This window comes from Lotus japonicus, chromosome 1, assembly GCF_012489685.1.
Source record: "Lotus japonicus ecotype B-129 chromosome 1, LjGifu_v1.2".
Lineage (NCBI taxonomy): Eukaryota > Viridiplantae > Streptophyta > Magnoliopsida > Fabales > Fabaceae > Lotus > Lotus japonicus.
The window spans coordinates 26,575,291-26,595,685 of NC_080041.1; the positions used below are offsets into that span (position 1 = coordinate 26,575,291).

Below are 20,395 nucleotides of genomic sequence, written 5' to 3' on the forward strand. Positions count from 1 at the left end.
TCAAATCTGAGAATGTCCATCATAAATCCACACAGGTTCCAAAAGAAAACAACCTTCCTTTGTCAATGCATTCGCTTCCACATTCCCTTCCCTTAAGATATGTCTCACCCCACTACAAGACACTACCGGCATCAAGTAATCAATCATGTTCAGCTCATTTGTCAGCTTCCACGGTCTTGTTTTTAGACCCTTTACCCAACCAACAGCAATGAGGGAATCACTTTCTATTTCAACACTAAGCACCACAAATTGTTGACCGATTAAAAGAGCATATAAAATAGCCAACACATCTGTCTCGTCCGCGCGCTGAACCACAACCTTCCTAGAAAAATATCCCAACAACTGCACTATTTTTTTTTGAAAAATAATGGAGGCCAAAAAAATATGGAATACAAATTTAATTGTTGTGATTAAAATATAATGGGCCACTACAGTGCCTTTTACAAATGGTGGATCATTTCAAGTAGTGACGTATATGTCCCAGATATTCCCATTGCTATAGCTGCCAATATTATCACCACTATGGTGAACATCTCACACCCAAAATTTCTGTATATACCTAGAATCTTTAAGTAGCATAAGCATGGAAGCATAATAGAAGCTGTGACACTTAAAATTGCTCCAACTAGGGACATGAGGTACCCAAAGAAAGGAATTACAAGAGCAATAATGACAGTGCTGATTACTAGCATAATGCTTATTAAGATGTTGGTTACTCTATTCTTGTATTTTCTTGGAAGCAAATCCTTCAAAGCATTGGTGATTGGTGCTGTCATCAAAGTATACTTGGTTATGGGATTGACCAAGGTAGTATATATTGCTATTTTTGAGCTTATTTTATTCAGTGGCAGGTTTAATGTTACCTGTGATTCAACCTTAGAACCAAACATTAGATAGCCAATTATACCCGTAGATGCACAACCAGCTGTGGTGAACAAAAAGCATACAAGTAGAACATTAGAGAATTGGTGTTTCTTTCTCATGGAATTGTACAGGGTGGGAAAGACAGGGTGTGCACAATAGCAAAAGGAATACAAGCTAACAGCTGTAGGGATTCCATTCCAACTAACGAGAGTTCCCTTTTCATGAAAACCAACTCCTATCCATCAAATGTTGCAGTCCATTATATTGACAAGATAATGATAGCAGAAGCTAAAACTCCACTTGCAGATACATATGACATTAGACTCAAGTTATCTAACCACATTGTAGGCAAGATAACCAAAGCAGCTACCACCACAAAGAATTGCTTTCCACCAATTGCTAAACCAGCCACTTGAATCTCCATAATGGGAAATAAATTGCTCAAGTTATCCCCTTCTAAATTAAGAACCCTATTGAAACTAAGTAGAGCTCTGTGTACATGGATGTTGATACTACAAGTCTTCCTATCTTTCTAAATGCAAGCTCACCTATATCTGGATATGTTTTGATATTTGAATTCTTATCCATACATCTTTGCATCAACAACCCTGCGTAAAAGGCTACAACAGCAATAGCAAACAGAAGAGCCAAACTCAACCACCCTCCAGATGCTAGAGCATATGGAACCGACAATATCCCAAGTCCCAACACCTGATATTGCATCGAGTCCATTAAGACAGGATTCGAAGAAAGATAAAGTGTTTTTAGTTAGAGAATGAGAGGCTATAAGTTTCTCCTCATCTATGGCCTATATACCTTAACTCATGGAGCTTCCACTCAGATAGTAATGGCCCACCCAGACCCAATGATGAATTGTTCTGAATTTTTCAGATATTGGAACAAAATCTCACTCACAGTATATAGACTATAGAGGATGCTAAAACTTGATTTTTCTTAGAGAAAACAGATAGCTCGCAAAATCTCAAAGGTTGGTTTTTTGGTACTAGCTAAGGAGTAACAACTGCACTATTACTTAGTTAATATTATTTAGTTACTCATAAATTTATTTAAAAATGAACTAATTTATAAATGGTGAAAATATTGAATTTACTCATATAATTAAAATATTTAAATTATTATTATCACTTGAACTACTTAGTTAACAATATTTTTTTATTTATATTATAATAAAAATAAATAAAATTATTACTCCCTCCGTTCCTTTTTAAGTGTCACTTTAGAAGAAATTTTTTGTTCCTATTTAACTGTCGTTTTGATGTTTTAAGGTCCATTTTGTCAATTATACCCTTACTAGTAAGTAGAAATTAAATTCTCATTACATCAATTGAAAGTCTTGTCTAGTAGGTGGAAATTAAATTCTAATGAAAGTATCCAAAAGAGCTTTCAAAGTTACATAGAAAAATGTGTTAACATTAAAAATTGGAGGGAGGTTATAAATTTTTATTGCTACTAGGAGGGAATAATGATAAATAGTTTAATGATACGAGAGAGGGTGAAACAAAAAATTAATTATCCACTATTTTGGTTGAAAAACTTTATAACTTCATGAATAGGATGCGAGATGGTAGAATGGGAAAAAAGCTCCAATAACTCACTATCTTGGTTGGAAAGCTTTTTGCTAGAATGACACTTAAAGAAGAACGAAGGGAGTATTCACTAACAGTGAAACAGACTACCCTTATAAATATTGATTTATTAGTAGTAAATATAGACTAATTTTATATTATCAGTTGCTATTATTTAAAATTATTTCTCTACTTATATAATAATTTATTATTTAAATATAAAGTACTTTTGAAATAATAATAATTTTACTTTGAATTAAAATAAAATGGGCTCCTTTGAGAAAAAAAACTAAAATAAGCTAATTAATAAAAATTTGTTAAGAAACCAGTAAAAGGGGGAGAGGAGAAGAGAGGATCAAGAGAATAATAGTGCGAATCAAGAGTCAGAGAGAATACCATGAATGAGGATAGGTTGTTTGATGCAACCTCCTCTATATTTATAGCATTAGTCAATGGGCCAAGTATAGAATACATGGGCTTGGTCCAATGGTCATCCTATGCATAACACTCCCCCTGGATGATCATCTCTTAAGAATGTGTCTCGTTAAAACCTTAATAGAAAAAACTCAATGGGATTAAAATCTAGTGAAGGAAAAAGAGTACATCATTCTATAGTTCGTCTTGGTACGTTGCCTCATTAAAAACCTACTAGGAAAACCCCAAAATGAAAGAAAAAAACATGGTTAAGGAAAAAAGAGTAGAATGCATTTTAATTGAGATCTTTCAACCGACAAACTTTAATGTTTCGCACAAGCTTTTCAAATGTTGTTGTGGGAAGAGCCTTCATAAATAAGTCTGTCAAATTATCACTTGAACGAATTTATTGGATGTCTATGTCACCATTATTTTGTAGATAATGAGTGAAGAAGAGAGGAGCAAGAGAATAATAGTGTGAATCAAGAGCCAGAGAGAATATTGTGAATGTCTATAGGTTGCTTGATGCAACCTCCTCTATATTTATAGCATTAGTCAATGGGCCAAGTATAGAGGACATGGGCTTGGTCCAATGGTCATCCTATTAATAACAAAATTAATTAAATTTTAGTTCTTTTAAAACATAGGCTCATTTTTAAAAATATAAAAATAAATATAATAGAATATTCACTTTTTATAAAAAAATTAATTTAGAAAATTAATTTTCAAAAAATATTATGTATTTTTTATTGAAAGAAAAATTTGATATATTTTTGTTGTTTATTTCATATCCTGTCATTATCCTATCCACTCATGATAGAATAAAAGTCTATCGTACTCTTATCATATCCTGTCTATCCAACTCTATTCTTTCCTAACCACAAAATAGACCCTAAATGTTCACCTTACCTTAATCTTCCACAAAGTTTTTTTTTTTATCTTCCAAAAAGCGTAGCATATGGTATATACTAAATGTGTCGAAGCCAAATTGCGAGATACATTTAACTCCATTCACAATATGCCAAAATAATCCTTCTTCAATAACCCAACTTCATATTTAGCAATACTCCTCCATGTAAAACTTGGTTTAAACCAGATTCTCGAAGTGAGTTTAAAATGGCGTTGAAAATAACAAGCATTCAACACTTTAGCTAAAAGAGAATTAGCTTTAGAAAATCTGATTATAAATTTAAAGTTACTAGCTTTTTTACCCCGTGCGTTGCACGGCGAATATTGATCTCATTATTTAAGCACGATTAATGAATTATGCTTAATAGCTCTTTTGGTCCCTCACTTATCACAATTTTTCACTTTTGGTCCCTTTAGGAAAAAATTAGCAAAATTAGTCCCTCATATTTACACACTTTTGCAGTTTTCGTCTAAATAGGGATCATTTTTGCAAACAAATAAGCAATGTGGAGGACCAAAAGTGCTAATTTTTTTATTGGGGACCAAAAGTGCAAAACTGTGATAAGTGAGGGACCAAAAAAGCTATTAAGCCTTGAATTAAGATATGAAAAATTGAAAAATGAGCATTCAACCAAACAAAATCACAATGAGTATTACACAACTTGCAAAATTTGACAAAAACTTTATATACATTTAATCCTAAATATTTTTAAAATTATAAAAAATATACTTAAATTAGGTTAAAAATTGTTCCCAAGAGTTAGCAATAGTGGTAAAAGCTAGGAGCCATAAGGGAAGGATGGGAATGAAGAGTTAGCAAAAATTATTAATTTTTACATGAATTATTTCTTGTGTAGAATGTTTTTCCTCGTCGAACTTTTTTACCATGTAATCTAATCATAAGTATATAGTACTCATTTAAGAAAAATGTTTTAAAATTTGACTGAAAATTTGGCCTCAACTACTATTATTTAGTACTCATTTTAAATTTCAAACTCAAATCTCAATTTTTTTAACAATTTTTAAAAAAGGAAATTCATTAACTTAAATTGAATATTGACTCATTAATCAATGAGATCATTCTATAAATTATATTTATTTCTTAAAAAATTAAAAGAAACATAATTAATTATTATGAATGAATTTACAAATGATTTAGGGTGGAAAGAAAAGCGTATTCTGTGTCTGAGCAAAATAATTTAAAATCCGAATGAAAAATTGGATCAAATTTCTTTTATTTAGTACCCATTTTAAATTTCAAACTCAAATCGCAAAATTATTTTTTACAATTTTAAAAATAATAAATTAATTAAATAAAATTAAATATTCGCTCCTTAATATATGAGATCATTCCATTATTTACCTTTTTCCTAAAAAAGGTAAAAGAAACCCCAATAATTATTATGAAAGGAAAAATGAAAATCTACTCATTAAAACGGAACTGACTCTTTTTTTCATCATTCCACTCCGAAATTTCATTTTGCCCAATTAGAATGTTTTTTTTTATAAATTGATTATTCATTTCCTTTTTACTTAAAACCGGATTTGCCTTATTTATACTCATAACTAACTAAATCTGATTTTGCTTAAGAAAGTTGATTATGTACTGCACTCATTAAATTCAATATTTATTTTCTTTTTTCATTAAAACTAAAGGATTAAGCGTTTAAATTTTTTTTAATATCACACCATAAATTTTGACGCAAGTACTATTATTCACAACCAATTTTCAATTTCAAATTTCAAACTCAAATTTCAATATTAAATTGAATATCCACACCATAATCTATGGAATTATTCTAAATTTTATATTTATTACATAAAAAAGTTAAAGAAACTCCATTAATTATTATTAAAGGAGAAATCAAATTTATTCACTAAAACAGAATTGACATTTTTTAATTTATTTTACCTTGAAATTAAATGTATCCCAATCAAAATGATTTTTTTAAAATTGATTATTCATTTCCTTTTCATTAAATAAACGGATTTCTCTTATTTATATTGATCACAAACTAAATCTGATTTTGCATAAGAAAGTTAATGTCTACCCATTATATTTATTATTGATTTGCTTATTTTGTTAAAAAAAAGTATCAAGTGTTTTAAAATCTGACTGAAAATTAGGCTCCAATTACTATTATTTAGTACTCAATTAAAATTTCAAACTCAAACCTCAATTTTTGTTTACATTTAATAAAAAAAGAACTCCATTAACTTAAATATAATATTATGACCTAAAAAATTCTATATGACCTAAAAAATATAATATTCACACCATAATCTAAACGCAAAACAATAAATAACTCAAAGTGCACAAATAAATAAATAAATTACAACATAAAACAACAATCTTTGCTAAGTTGGAAGAAGATGCATCAGTCTTTAATCTAGAAGTAGTTGTCATGAACGGATCTGAACTATCCTGAAATAAGAGTAAAAATTGAAATTCACAATACATAACTATCTATAGTGATAGCATGTGCATATATAATAGTATTTAATTTTATTTTAACTTACATCACTTAATACTAATTAAGTAATTATGTAAGCCGCAACTGTTCAACTCTGTCATCATCAACCAAAATCTGTGAACACCAAAAGAAAAAGAGTATAACCAAATTGTAACATGCTAAACATTAAATCAAGCAGCAAGGTCAGTAGATGAAGATTCATGCCTAAAATATAAAGATGTATATGTTTCCTGAGTTATATGTTTCAATATGCTTTGCTCAAAATAAATGTGAATCAAAAAATTCATAAGGCTTACCTCTCCTTCCTCGTATCTCTTCTTTGGTTTTTAATTGTAGAACAAAACTCAACCAAGCCACTCTGGAAAAACAAACAAAAAAATTCAGCAAAATCTAACAGAAAGTAGGAAGAGGGCAAAAACCTCACTTGTTGTATTCACTCTTGAAGAATCTTTCATATAAGCTCACCATCCCCAATTCCAATTCGCAATAAAAGTCCCATGGTGATGAGGCCTATGAAATTACAGAAGGAAAAGTAAAAAAGCATCACTCCAATCAAAGTCATTTCAATAAATCACACACGTTGCAGATCATTTCATAATGTTCATAGAAATGTAACTATACCCTTATGATATGGCAAGAAACTGGTTGAATCAGAAGCAATACCTGAACTTTTTTTGCTTTTTCAACATTTGCTTCTCAATTTCCCAGTCATCACAACAATAGTTATTTCAAAGCTCTTAGATGATGGTTAAATAATGGAATGATAGAGGAGAAGAATTACATAAGAGAGTTTATATAGATGAAAACAATTAGGGTTTATGTTGTTTGCACGTGAAAAAAGGAAGGAGAATATTGTTCCAAAAAGAATATTCAAAATTTGAATTTATAGGTTGTCAAAATTTTAAAATTTGAATCTTGATTTCAAAAACGTACTTTTTGAAAGGTTAGCAAAATCAGTTTTAATCACATAAAAAAAAGCAAAATACGTATAACAAAAGTGAGAAAGTTTTTGTTTTTAAGCCTCATGTATGAATAAGAATATTAAACATCTATTAATGTGATTTTGAATGATTATTCCATAGGTAGTCAATGATGGGTGATGACTTTTGTTACAGCATTAATGGAGAGTTTAAAAAAAATTAAACAACAATTAATAGTATTTTGAATGACTATTCCATAAGTAGTTAATGATGGGTGATGACTTTTGATTCAGCATAAATGGACAGTTAAAAAAAATTAATCAACAATTAATGAGATTTTTTATGATTATTCAATAGATTGTCAATGATGGGTCACAAAACCAAAATTAAGGAGAAATTGTCTCACCATAAATTTGTCAGAATGATTTAGAGCTTGACACTTGTCAGCTAATGAAGGAGGGTGAATAAGAGTGAACCTGGGAGTGCCAACTCATCTAAGTGGGTCTCACAGAGTTCTTCTTTTCTATAGTATATAGATAACCTTCTAGCTATAAGATAGATGTTGCGTTTTTGGCTCATGTTGCTGAAGTCATCCTGCTAGATTCTCGAGCTGCTTTTTCTGCTGAGTCGGTTTCCAGTTACGTGTTTTGGTATGACTGGGTATCACATTCATTCATCATACCCGACTCTGTGCGTGCGCAACATTGTGGAGTGGAAATTATCAGTTAAGGTAGCTAACATACAGTTCTGCTTTTTGTTGTGTTTCACTAACATCCAAATTGTGGTCTTTTCGAGATGTCATGCGCTAGATGGAGGACTGACTCACAGAGGCACTGGGTGATGACGCACCTCCGGTTGGGGGTCATTGCCAGGAGAACATGCAGAAGACCTTGGACTATGTCAGGAAACGGAGCACCTCTATATTCGTGTACCGTAGGAGGCTTAGAGAAGACATATCCACTTTCACAGGACCTAGTTCATGATTGCATTTCTGCATATCTATTTTCAGTTATCGTATTTATAGGTTTATGTAGTGACTTTGTGACTTTGTGTTGATTTGCCAGACATTTGGTAACTTTGGTGACTTTGTGTTGGTTTGGTATACATATGGTTGTGTTGATGATATAGGATTTGGTTTTTAGTCTCGCATTGCATTTTTTGTGTTTTTCTTTGTTTCTGGGTCTTTTTTTTTTGAAAATTCAAATATATTAATATATATAATAATAGAGAGGTTAAGCTCGAGAATAGGACAAAGAGGAATACAAAAACAAAAGTCATCAATCATCCACAAGAATACACAATCACTTAACCATCCCTGAAAATGACAATACGTGAAACAATACGTTTTCTTTTTTGGAATTTAAATTCTCGGAAACCATATTATTAGATTTCAAGAATTATATCCACAAAATATTCCGGGATTTAAATCTTAAAAGCTTTATTGGATACTTTTCGGTTTTAAATTCTCAAAATGTTGCTCGCAATGGCTTCTGCAAATACAAATCCCAAAACTGCACTTATACTAAGGTTACTTTAGACAATTAATACTCCCTCCGTTCCTAATTATAAGACCTAATACAAAAAATTGTGCTTATTAAGAAAACATTAAATGTGTCTAATTAGTGTATTGGTTTTTTAAAAATGTATACCTTCCTCCATATTTATCCTTTGTCATTTTCTCTCACTAATTAATGGTAGGTGGTAATTAAAACTTTGGAATTGAAAACCCACAATTAATGTGAGGGGTATATATGGAAGAGTATAATACTTTTTGATCCTTTGTCATTTTGTTAAAGGTCTTATATTTAGGAACATGGAAAATTTAAAACTAGGTCTTATAATTAGGAACGGAGGGAGTACATTAAAGTGGATTGTTAAATTGGTTGGGTAGTGTGCCAAATTTAACACCCCTAAATCAATATCTGTTTTTTTTTTTTTTACGTTTCAGATCAAAAATTGTTTCTTTTACAACAATTTTTTTTGATAGTGTATAAATATTTACACAGATGATGGATTCAAATAAATTAAATAAAATAATGCTTCTAAAATATAATTGAATATTTGTGAAACATCTTTATATATTTGTGCATAGAAATCAAAATTTACCACATTAATTAAAACATAATACTACCTCCATTTCTATTGAACTGTTCAGAGGGATAAGAAATAAACATATTAAGCAGTGAATTTAAATTTGTTAATTTTCAGAAAAGTATTATTTGTTTTTCCTATTTTACCTTCTAGAATGTTTTTATCTTTTTATCTTTTTTCATTTATTGCTCCTACAAGGTACTGATAGGAAAAATATCATTTAATGGTCTCTTAAAATGCAAAGTGGACATATATATATATATATATATATATATGAACATATTTTTTTCTTCAAGTTGACAGTTAATATGGAACGAAAGTAGTACATAGGTATTTTTTTTAACCACTTATATCCTCTTTGAGATAATCATGCTCGACTCATGTTTGGTAAAAGCCAAAGATTTTCATAACAATGCGTTTTCTAAAAATTGAATTTTTAATTTTAAAGGTTCAAACAATCACTTTTAACAACTACTACTGATACTCATTGAATTGACACACAAGTATTGATCGAGCAAGAATAATTTGTTTAAAGATCACACAATTAATCAAATCATTGTAATTTGACACATAATTATTCAACAAAAATACTCTTGAATAAACTAAAGAACTAAATGCACAATTTTTTTTAATTAAAAAACTAGCAATAACTTTGATAATAAGGAATTATAATCATACATAATACTCACACTAAGTAGGTATGATATTTCTAAGAATTAAACAAGTAATTCCACAAACAAATTTAGAAAGTATATATCAGACATAATTAATAATGGACAAACTAAACACCCATAGTCATATTTAAACGAAAAATTACAAAAAGGAGAAGTAAATAGAGCTGAAAGTGAGGATGAGGGTAATCAGTGACACCCACAACCCATGGGACTTGTCACTGACACAATTTCGGAGACAACCCAATTCTTCGCCTTCCCCCGGGATAAAATCAAAAGTATCATATGGAGAATACTCATCCTTGGGGAAATCAACAAAGACAGAGAGCTTGAGGCCTTGTTGGCAATGATACGCACATATGAAGTAGCGAGCTCCTGGTCCAGTGAGGGGGATCACAGTGTCTCCATTGTTGTATACGGCTATGGCATTTGTAGTCGTACACGTGTCATACTCTTTTTGGTTTACTTCCACAACATTATGATCCACCGTATATGAGAACACTGCATGTCAGTTTTTTTTTTACAAGAGGAAAACATTGCATGTCAGTTTCATGATTTAATTTTTTTCCAAGTTTAAACTAAACTTAAAATTATTGTGCAATCAAACATGTAATTTATATGTTTCAAAAAAAAAAACATGCAATTTGTGTTGGGGACATATGGGTTGGAGATGGAAAGGTTCAGGAACAATCTATTGTGGGTGTAATTTATGTTTTTAATGTACTGAAAAACATGCCATTTGTCCCCACGAAACTTCAAAAACAGTTTTAAGTATTTTTTAATTTGTGCTGAATGTGAAAAATAAAGCTTTTTCATTTTCTTTTAACCAAGTAAAGATCAATTGAAACTGAAACTAATTATTACTCTTCTAGTTGGTTAATTTGCACATACAAGATTTAAGAGATAATTGTGCATGCTCTGTTTTGGGAAAAATTATTTTTCTACCATGGCTGGACTAAGATAAGTGATGGAGGGGAATTAATGTCACACAACCAATTATCCAAAATGTTAAGTTATTAGATAAGAGTCACATGAATAATTTTATATTAAGCGTGGGCATACGTCCACTTACCATGTGCTTAAATTTAAACTTATTTTATTAGAAAAATTAGGGGCGACAATAATCAAACTTAGACCATTTAATTAGTCATATAGAATCTAATAACATGTCAAATAATCTATTATCCCAATAGCTTAAACAATTGGGTAAAAATCACATTAGTGATTTTATATTATGATTATTTCTAACAATTAAGAGATAATGTTACAGGAAGTTACCAAGATCATCTTTCACAGTGAAGGAGGTTGTAGAAGCCACCCAATCCTGGATATTTGAACCGAGATTCCACCCAGAAGCTCCACCGACGGTGAGGTTAGCACCATAGATGCACGGAAATAGAACCGAAGTACTGTATACCATTACCATGATAGCTTTGACAGCCCACACTGGCTTCAGTCTCTCCATTTTCCTTCTAAATAAACAAATACAAAACTTTAAGCTAACCAACTAAATCTTGAAAGAACTTAAAATAGCCTCAAATAAAATGGAATGAGAAGTGAATGAAAACTATTGAAATATAAAGCTTAATCATGTTGAACAAAAAAACAAATGATCAAGAATGTAGAAAGTTAATACGTATTTTGATTTTTTCAAGAGGGTGAAAATAGGAATGTGAATTACCTGCCTATAGAGAAAAAATAGCAACCCTGCAAAACTCTAAAAGTGAATTTGGAATGCACCTCAAGAAGATGGGGGACTAGTGGCACTGCTAGTGAAGTGATTGACTAGAGACAATGAATGGTTCACACTTATATTCTTTCAGTTCTCCCAACTTTCGTGTTCTATCCATCTCACACCTTTTGTACTGAAAAGTACCATTTTAGTTAAGATTTTTTGTCTTAATTTCTTGTTTCTATTCTTTTCTAAATTTTATGTTTTACTTATTTGGATAAAATCAAATGCCATATATGTTACATTCTTTTAAGAATTTTGGGTATATATATATATATATAGGATGTATCATGTGAGAAAGGTGTTCTTATGTGAGCAGGGGCGGACCCACGTTGAGCTCAGGGGGTTCAGTTGAACCCCCTGAAAAAAAAAAATTCCTACATACCCCCCTATAGTAATTTTTTTTGAACCCCCTGAAATTAAAAAATTGCACCTAGATCCCAGCAGCCTCACTCTCTCTCACGCACTCATTCAGCCATTCTCACTCTCAGACCTCAGTCTCTCTCTACTCACGAACGATTCTTCTCCTTCTCAGCTTCTCTTGACCACCACCTCCACCGATCCAGCCGACGCACCACCTCCGGTCCTCCACCGATCCAGCCGACGCACTCACGCACCACAATCCTTCTCTCAGTTCTCTGCTCAGTGCTCACTACCTCTCTCTCTCTCACGAGTGACGAGTCACGACTGGTTCTTCTTCTTCCTCACTCAAGCACCACGCGGCCACGCCACCACAGCACCGCCGGCGGCCGGCGCACGCCACCACCCACTCTCTCTCTCTCTGTTGAAGCTTGAAGCCTTGAAGGTTGGTTGGAATTGAAAACCCCCAAATTGAAAAACCCCAAATTGAAAACCCTAACTTCTATTATTTTGATTTGCTTTCCCTTTTGCTGAGTTTGAAAGTAGTGTATGTTGTCAATTGTTGAATTTGCTGAAATCAATTTGTCAATTGTTGGCTGGAATGTTGAATTTGTCAAAAGGAGCACTACCAGTACCAGGTCCAGGAGCTTTAGGATGTTGAATGTTGAATTGTTGGCTGGGATATTGGGATGATTGTTGGCTGGAATGTTGAATTTGTTTTTTTTTTTGCAGGCTCAACAAACTTGTAGATTTTACACAAACCAAACCAAAACGTTTGTCTGTTCGTCAAGAATTGATTATTAAAACAAAGTCTGAATCTTATGTCCTCTATACAACCTTATGTAAAAACCTTCCCACTTACAGATCCTATATAACGCACTTCTATTCTTTTTGGCTTCAATAAAATCTGAGAGCAAGGCATAACAAGACATCCTAGATTTCAATCTCTTCCTCTGTGTTTGCCAACCTCTATGTTTCAGATAGATGCCAGGCAGCAATTAAGGGGTTTTCTGCTCTCTTTGAAGCTGAGCCTCTAGGCAGCAATTAAGGACTTCCAACATGGAATGTTGAATTTGTCAATTGTTGAATGTTGAATTGTTGGCTGGGATATTGGGATGATTAGATGATATATTCATAATTTGATATTGTATTTTACATACACTAGTTTGCTTAAAATGGGAGTAATTGCTTAAAATGGGAGTAATTGGTTTGAGAGTAATTGGTTTGATTTACATGAGAGTAATTGGTTTGATTTAAATGGTTTGATTTAGTAATTGGTTTGAGATTGGAATTTGAATGGAAATGTTTTCAAATTGCTCAAGTTTGTCATGAATGAATCTAATTTAAGTCTACTCTATCTTGTGAAGGTCATGTATAAATTTTTAATAAAGAGAGCAAGGTCATCAAGTGAGCAATGTGGATCAAGCTCATCACAACAACAAGTTCCTCCTATTGAAGTAAATCTAAATGAGTTGCCATCGGATCCTGAGTTGCCATCTGACCCCGGGGTCCTGGATCCGCCACTGTATGTGAGAACATGAGAATAAATCATGACCGTTAGATCTAATCATGAACGGTCCAGATTAAAACATTAAGAAAGTAACATGACTTTTTTAAGTGATCATGTGAGCATTAAATTGTTTTAATCTGGACCGTTCATGACATGATCTAACGGTCATGATTTATTCTCATTTATCATATATATATATGGCATATCAGGTGAGAGGGGTGTGTTATTGTGAGAGATGAGAACATTTAATATAAGCTTTAGATATTCATTAACAAATGTAACTTAAAAGAATCCACGTCACCCCCACTAACTTTTTTTTGGTCTTGACCAAGGTATCTCCACAGCCGATAGCCGTGAGAATAATCCCTCACCCCACGGTCAGCGCACTAAGCGGTAGGGGGAGCGGTAGGGGGCTGGCCAAGGAGTTTTTTTCTATTCGCAAGAGTTGTGATTCGAACCCCCAACCACTTGCTTAAAGGATGAAGTGTTGGACCATTACACTAACCCACTTGGTTGTCACCCCCACTAACTGATTTCATAAATAAAGAAATATGTGAATGTTTTAAAGAAATCTATTTCCTTTACTTTCCTCTTTAACAAATAATTTAATTCTCACACCCTCCCCTCTCTTTCCACGTCACCCCCACTAACTGATTTTCTTGTTTTAAAATTCATTTGAGATAAAAACCTAAGGAAGAAAAAAGAGTATTAAAAATTGGGAGACTTATACTCAACCATAAAAGCTAGCTCAAGAGTTAAGGTTTGCACTACCCTTATAAAGACTATATATGCTCTATCTCTAGCCAATGTGAGACTTCTAACACACCCCCTCACGTCCAAGACTGAGCAACCTGGAACGTGGGATCAACAACAACGGGTGCCCCAAATATGGGAGGTCTCCACAACAAACAACAAATGGATCTAGGATATGCTCTGATACCATATTAGAAATTAGAAGGACTCAAAAGTCCAAACCCTATAAATGCCCATATACAAGATGTCCAAACAAACCCCATTACACCCACAAAACAAAACTCCAACAAACCACAACATAATGTCTTAAAAAGGCCAGAATACAAGCCATTAACACAAGCAACAGAAACACAAACACCTCCCTGCAAGCCATCCTCCCAGTAACCAAAACGCATAGGCGGCATAGCCTCTATATATCCATATATCAGCAAACCCCCTCATTAAATATATAAATTAAATCATTTTAGTTGAAGAAAATTATCTGGTAGCATATTTTTAATGAGATTAACTTGTTAGGTGAACTGAGGTGTAGTGTAAATTTTGGATAAAAATGAGGTGAAAATTTATTTTGAGAAATCCTATAAGTTAACACATTATTCCTTCATTTCTTTTAGCTTGAAATTATTTTGGCCGATTTCAAGTTCGGGTTTAACTCTTAGATCCCCAAAGGTCGAGGGTTCGACTTCCCCTAAGATCGGTAAAATTTCACTCCCGGCACTCCTTCTAGGAGTGAACCTCTGCTAGCATTCCAAACATGTCATGACGCCCTACCCGGTAATCTGAAGGTGCTTTCTCATCATTCTACCGATAACAAATTTAAAAGAGTTTTAATTAATTGAAATATAAAAGTTTAGAAATTGAAAAGAAAAGGGGTTTAAAAGGTGAGGTTTTTCTTCCCCCTGCTTCCGCTACTTTTGTCTGCACCAAAATAACGAGCCCTCACCGTTGCAAACTCAATCGTTCTTCTCCCCCCGAATTCTTCTTCTCAATCGAAAGAAGTTAAAGCTCTGACCCCTTCAACAATGGCGATTCCTGATGATGTTGCCTTCACTATTCTGTCAAAACTGCCTCTGAAATCTCTCAAGCGATTCACGCTGGTTCACAAATCATGGGCTGATTTACTCGAAATCCCTTATTTCATGAGCATGTTCCGCAGCAATTTCTTATCCAAACATCAATCTTATTACGATGATACATCTCTTCTTCTCTTACAGCAGCAGCCATCTGTCACGGTTCATTGTATTTGCTTTCTGGTGACAATTTTGAGAAAACAGTCAAATCAGATTGGCTTCCATATCAAGAACATAGCAGATTCCTTAGGGTTTCGGGTTCAGGTATTCATGGCATTCTCTGTCTCCATGAAGCACCAGATTATAAGTACACATAATTATTCTTTGTCTGGGAGATATATAGCCTAAGAAGCAACTCTTGGAGGAAACTTGATCCTGATATTCTTATTACTGGAGATGGTCCCTGCTCGGGTCATGAGATTTACATGAACGGAGTGTGTCATTGGTTTGGTTATAGTCAGTCAGATAGCTGTGCTTTGGAGGATACACATTTGGTGTCATTCAACTTTAGCAATGAGATATTCTATACAACGCCCTTACCATTAGATGATAGAAGGGTGCAGAATGACTTGGCGGTGTTAAATGAGTCTATTGCGGTGATATCTAATCATGATGAAACAGCAACTTTACACATATCGATATTGGGTGAAATCGGTATGAAGGAATCATGGACTAAACTTTTCACTGTTGGACTTGGACCTTTGCATGGCTTTGAGTTTATTATTGGAGTAGGGAAGATGGGCGATATATTCTTCAGAAATGAAAATGGTGAACTAGTAGCCTTGTTTGATTTAAGTACCCAGATGCTCAAGGAGATTGCTGCTACAGAGCTGGTAACATATTTTGATCAGATGATAATCTATAAGGAAAGCATTCTTCCGATTGGAAGAGCAGGTCATTGATTGTTTTTCTAGTCTAAGCTTAAAGCTTTACTCATTAGATTAATGATGATGGATATTAAGATTTATTACCATATTTAAGGGTTAGAAGTCACTTGTGTACAAGTTGGCTCTTCAATTGCCCATATCTTATACTTTCAAATGTATGAGAAAGAAACCATTTGGTAATATGATTCTTGATTTATCAATTTTATTATGATGGATTAGTCTCTTTCCATTTGCGTACTGTTTCTATTGAGTAGAATATCCCTGTTTGAACTTCATTACATTCTGCTTGAAATATTTATGCTACTACATTTTCTCTTTATGTTCCAAATCAATTTTCTGGGAATGTCAAGCTATCTGATTGCACTTCATGAGTTTTATGATTTTGCTGCAAAATTTAGCTGCCAATATAATATGGCTAAACCAGTTGAGGCAGGGGTTTGGGAAGTGTAGACTGCTGAATAGTTAAATAGGGGAATCAGTGATGTAATTTGATTCATCCTCTTAGTTGAATAATAGAACTAAGTTTGGTTGTAAGGGGAAACCCTTGGATGAATCCCTCCCTAAATATATGTATATTATATATCAGTTTGCTTTTCTTTTTCTGCTTTCTGTATATGGGAGAAACTAAAAGAATGTTTCTGTTATTGTGTACTTGTGTTAGTAAAGCCATAGTTTGTAAGATCAAGTTTTGATCATGTAGTACAACTCTATGTTTTGATGATTACAAGTTAACGTTTTAGTATGAACAATTATGGTACTCTAACGTGTTTTCTGAGTGTGTTCATGACAGACTCTGACCTTGATATAATCTCACATAAATCAGAAGCACTTTGCTTAAAGAGTGACCCTAGCAACGCTTTCGCAATCTCTATGTTCAAACAGAACAGTAGAAAAGCTTCAGAAGATCTGAAGATAGTCAAGCTCTGATGTGGACTCAACTCACTTGAAGTTCTGAAGATCCAGACGTTCTGATAACCCAGACACTCTGAAGGTCAGAAGCTCTGATGGTTTAGAAGACTCTGAAGATCCAGAAGCTGAAAAGTGTAGTCTCTGAAGTCCAGAAGCAAACTGGCTCTGAAGACCAAGACTTCTCCTCTGAGTTCAGAATCAGAAGATACAACGGTCAGAGGATCCATGCTTCCCTCTGACTCTGATCAACAAGTTTCACAAGTTCCAACACGAAGCATTCCTCTGATGAGAAGTCAACAAGGTTAAAGGTCACGTCACTATCCAAAGTACAAAAGCAAGTGTACTATCCTGACGACCTAACCTAACATTCTCAGCCACAGTAGAAGCTGGAAATCCCAGATCTGCCCTCCAACGGTAGCATTCCCATGCAATGTTCAAACCCTAATCCTTGGAGTATATATAGAGGCTGAAGACTAAAAGATGCTGTTGAAGAAACTTATACGCGCAAGCAATATTCAAATCTTCTAAGCAATCTTTCTTCATCGGATTCATTGTGTTTACTATAAGCTTTTCAGAAGCAATCTCTTTGTAAACAATATCTTTTAAACAGTTGTTTAGTTTACCTTTAGGAGATCAAGGTTGATCGGATCCTAGAGAAGACTAAGAGAGTGAATCTTAGTGTGAGCTAAGCCAGTGTATTGTTAGTCACTTGTAGGTTTCAAGTGCAGTTGTAACAAATCTCTGATTAGTGAATTTCCTTCATTCTAGAAGGAAGAAATCACCTTCACGGGTGGACTGGACTAGCTTGAGTGATTCATCAAGTGAACCAGGATAAAATCCTTGTGTGCTTTTCTCATCTCTTATCTTATGCACTTTACTTGTGTCTCGAAAGATTTGTTAAAATCTTAAGTGGGAAGTTTTATTCTGAAAACGCTATTCAAACCCCCCCTTTCTATCGTTTTTCATACCTTCAATTGGTATCAGAGCGCAAGTTCTGATTACCACACCTAACAGTGTTCAGTGATCCGGGCCGGTGTGAAAAACAAATGGCTACCACCAGTGAAACACAAAAGGATGGTTACAATGCAAAGCCTCCTATGTTCGATGGTCAAAGGTTCGAATATTGGAAAGACAGAATAGAAAGTTTCTTTCTGGGCTTCAACGCAGATCTCTGGGATATCATTGTGGATGGCTACGAGCGTCCAGTGGATGCTGATGGCAAGAAGATCTCCAGATCAGAGATGACTGCTGAGCAAAAGAAGCTTTACTCACAACACCACAAAGCTAGAGCTATTCTTCTTAGTGCTATTTCCTATGAAGAGTACCAGAAGATTACAGATCGTGAGTTTGCTAAGGGTATCTTTGAATCCTTAAAAATGTCCCATGAAGGAAACAAGAAAGTGAAAGAATCAAAGGCGTTGTCCTTGATTAAGAAGTATGAATCCTTCATCATGGAACCTAACGAGTCCATTGAGGATATGTTTTCCAGATTTCAGTTGCTTGTAGCTGGAATAAGACCTCTCAACAAAAGCTACACTACAAAAGATCATGTCATAAGGGTTATTAGAAGTCTTCCTGAAAGCTGGATGCCTTTAGTGACTTCAATAGAGCTTACAAGAGATGTTGAGCGTATGAGTTTAGAAGAACTCATCAGCATACTGAAATGTCATGAACTGAAGCGCTCAGAAATGCAGGATCTGGGGAAGAAGTCTATAGCCTTGAAATCCAAATCTGAGAAGTCTAAATCTGAGAAGTCGAAAGCTCTCCAAGCTGAAGCAGAAGAATCTGAAGAAGCATCAGAAGATTCTGATGAAGATGAGCTGACTCTGATCTCCAAAAGGCTCAACCGCATCTGGAAGCACAAGCAGAGCAAGTACAGAGGCTCTGGAAAGGCCAAAGGAAAGTTTGAATCCTCATATGGCCAGAAGAAGTCCTCAATCAAGGAAGTCACTTGTTTTGAATGCAAAGAATCAGGGCACTACAAGAGTGATTGTCCAAAGCTGAAAAAGGACAAGAAGCCAAAGAAGCACTTCAAAACTAAGAAAAGTCCGATGGTGACTTTTGATGAATCAGAGTCAGAAGATGTTGACTCTGATGGTGAAGTTCAAGGACTCATGACTATTGTCAAAGACAAAGAAGCAGAGTCAAAAGATGCAACTAACTCTGAATCAGCATCAGAGGAAGATCCTAACTCAGATGATTAAAATGAGGTATTCGCTTCTTTCTCAACCTCTGAACTAAAACATGCTTTGTCTGATATTATGGATAAGTATAACTCTTTATTGACTAAGCATAAAAAGTTGAAAAAGGATTTCTCTGCTACTTCTCAGACTTCTGCTGAACATGAGAAAATTATTTCTGAAATGAAAAATAACAATCATGCTTTAGAAAATTCTAACTCTGTGCTTAAGAACTAGATTGCTAAGTTAGAAGAAGTGGTTGCTTGTGATGCCTCTGATAGTAATAATGAATCTAAATATGAAAAATCCTTTCAAAGATTCCTAGCCAAAAGCGTAGACAGAAGCTTGATGGCTTCAATGATCTATGGCAGAAGCAGAAATGAAATGTATGGCATTGGCTATTCTAGACCCAGTAGAAGTGAGCCTCCTATGCCTAAGGCTAAATCCTTATATGAACATTTTGTACCCTCTGGTACTATATTACCTGAACCTTTACCTGTTAAAGTTGCTGACCCCCCTCTCAAGAAGGGAACTTTCTCCATGTCTAAATATCATGCTAAAATTCCTTTACACTATCATGTTAAGAAACCCAAGGTGATCAGAACCTCTGAGGTAACTAACAAGAAAGGACACAGAAAGTGGGTACCTAAGGATAAGATTATCTATGTTGCAGATATCCTTGATCGCTCCACTGAAACACCAATCATGGTATCTGGACAGTGGATGCTCGCGTCACATGACGGGAGAAAGGCGTATGTTCCAAGAGCTAAAACTTAAGCCTGGAGGCGAAGTTGGCTTTGGTGGCAACGAGAAGGGTAAAATTGTTGGTACTGGTACTATTTGTGTTGATAATAGTCCATGCATTGATAATGTTTTATTGGTAGATGACTTAACTCACAACTTATTGTCTATAAGTCAATTAGCTGACAAGGGTTATGATGTTATTTTCAATCAAAAGTCTTGCAGGGCTGTAAGTCAGATCGATGGCTCTGTTCTGTTTAACAGCAAGAGGAAGAACAACATTTATAAGATCAGATTATCTGAGTTGGAATCTCAGAATGTGAA

At 34.0% G+C, this 20,395-nt stretch overlaps 2 protein-coding genes and 1 pseudogene across 2 annotated transcripts; 1 reads left to right on the top strand and 2 right to left on the bottom strand.

The window, feature by feature from the left end:
* Nucleotides 1-440: 440 nt before the first annotated feature.
* On the bottom strand, nt 441-9,938 carry LOC130731277 (amino acid transporter AVT1I-like; annotated as a pseudogene).
* Nucleotides 9,939-10,071: 133 nt separating this feature from the next.
* On the bottom strand, nt 10,072-11,394 carry LOC130731282 (uclacyanin 1-like). Its single transcript, XM_057583518.1, has 2 exons — nt 11,208-11,394; nt 10,072-10,430 (listed from the first exon to the last, which is right to left on the bottom strand). Exons 1-2 carry the CDS (start codon nt 11,392-11,394, stop codon nt 10,072-10,074), a joined length of 546 nt encoding a protein of 181 aa, XP_057439501.1.
* A 3,912-nt stretch (nt 11,395-15,306) lies between these two features.
* On the top strand, nt 15,307-16,493 carry LOC130731289 (F-box/kelch-repeat protein At1g24800-like). Its single transcript, XM_057583529.1, has 2 exons — nt 15,307-15,618; nt 15,675-16,493. The coding sequence occupies exons 1-2, from the start codon at nt 15,307-15,309 to the stop codon at nt 16,254-16,256; spliced, it is 894 nt and encodes a 297-aa protein (XP_057439512.1). The 3' UTR covers nt 16,257-16,493.
* The last annotated feature ends 3,902 nt before the right edge of the window (nt 16,494-20,395 follow it).

Excerpts from the sequence above, each read along its gene's own strand:
- LOC130731282 (XM_057583518.1), bottom strand. The coding sequence starts at position 11,394 with ATGGAGAGACTGAAGCCAGTGTGGGCTGTCAAAGCTATCATGGTAATG. Across the intron at positions 10,431-11,207 it reads CACTGTGAAAGATGATCTTG|TGTTCTCATATACGGTGGAT; the intron begins GTAACTTCCTGT and ends ACTGACATGCAG.
- LOC130731289 (XM_057583529.1), top strand. The coding sequence starts at position 15,307 with ATGGCGATTCCTGATGATGTTGCCTTCACTATTCTGTCAAAACTGCCT. Across the intron at positions 15,619-15,674 it reads CCTTAGGGTTTCGGGTTCAG|TTCTTTGTCTGGGAGATATA; the intron begins GTATTCATGGCA and ends TACACATAATTA.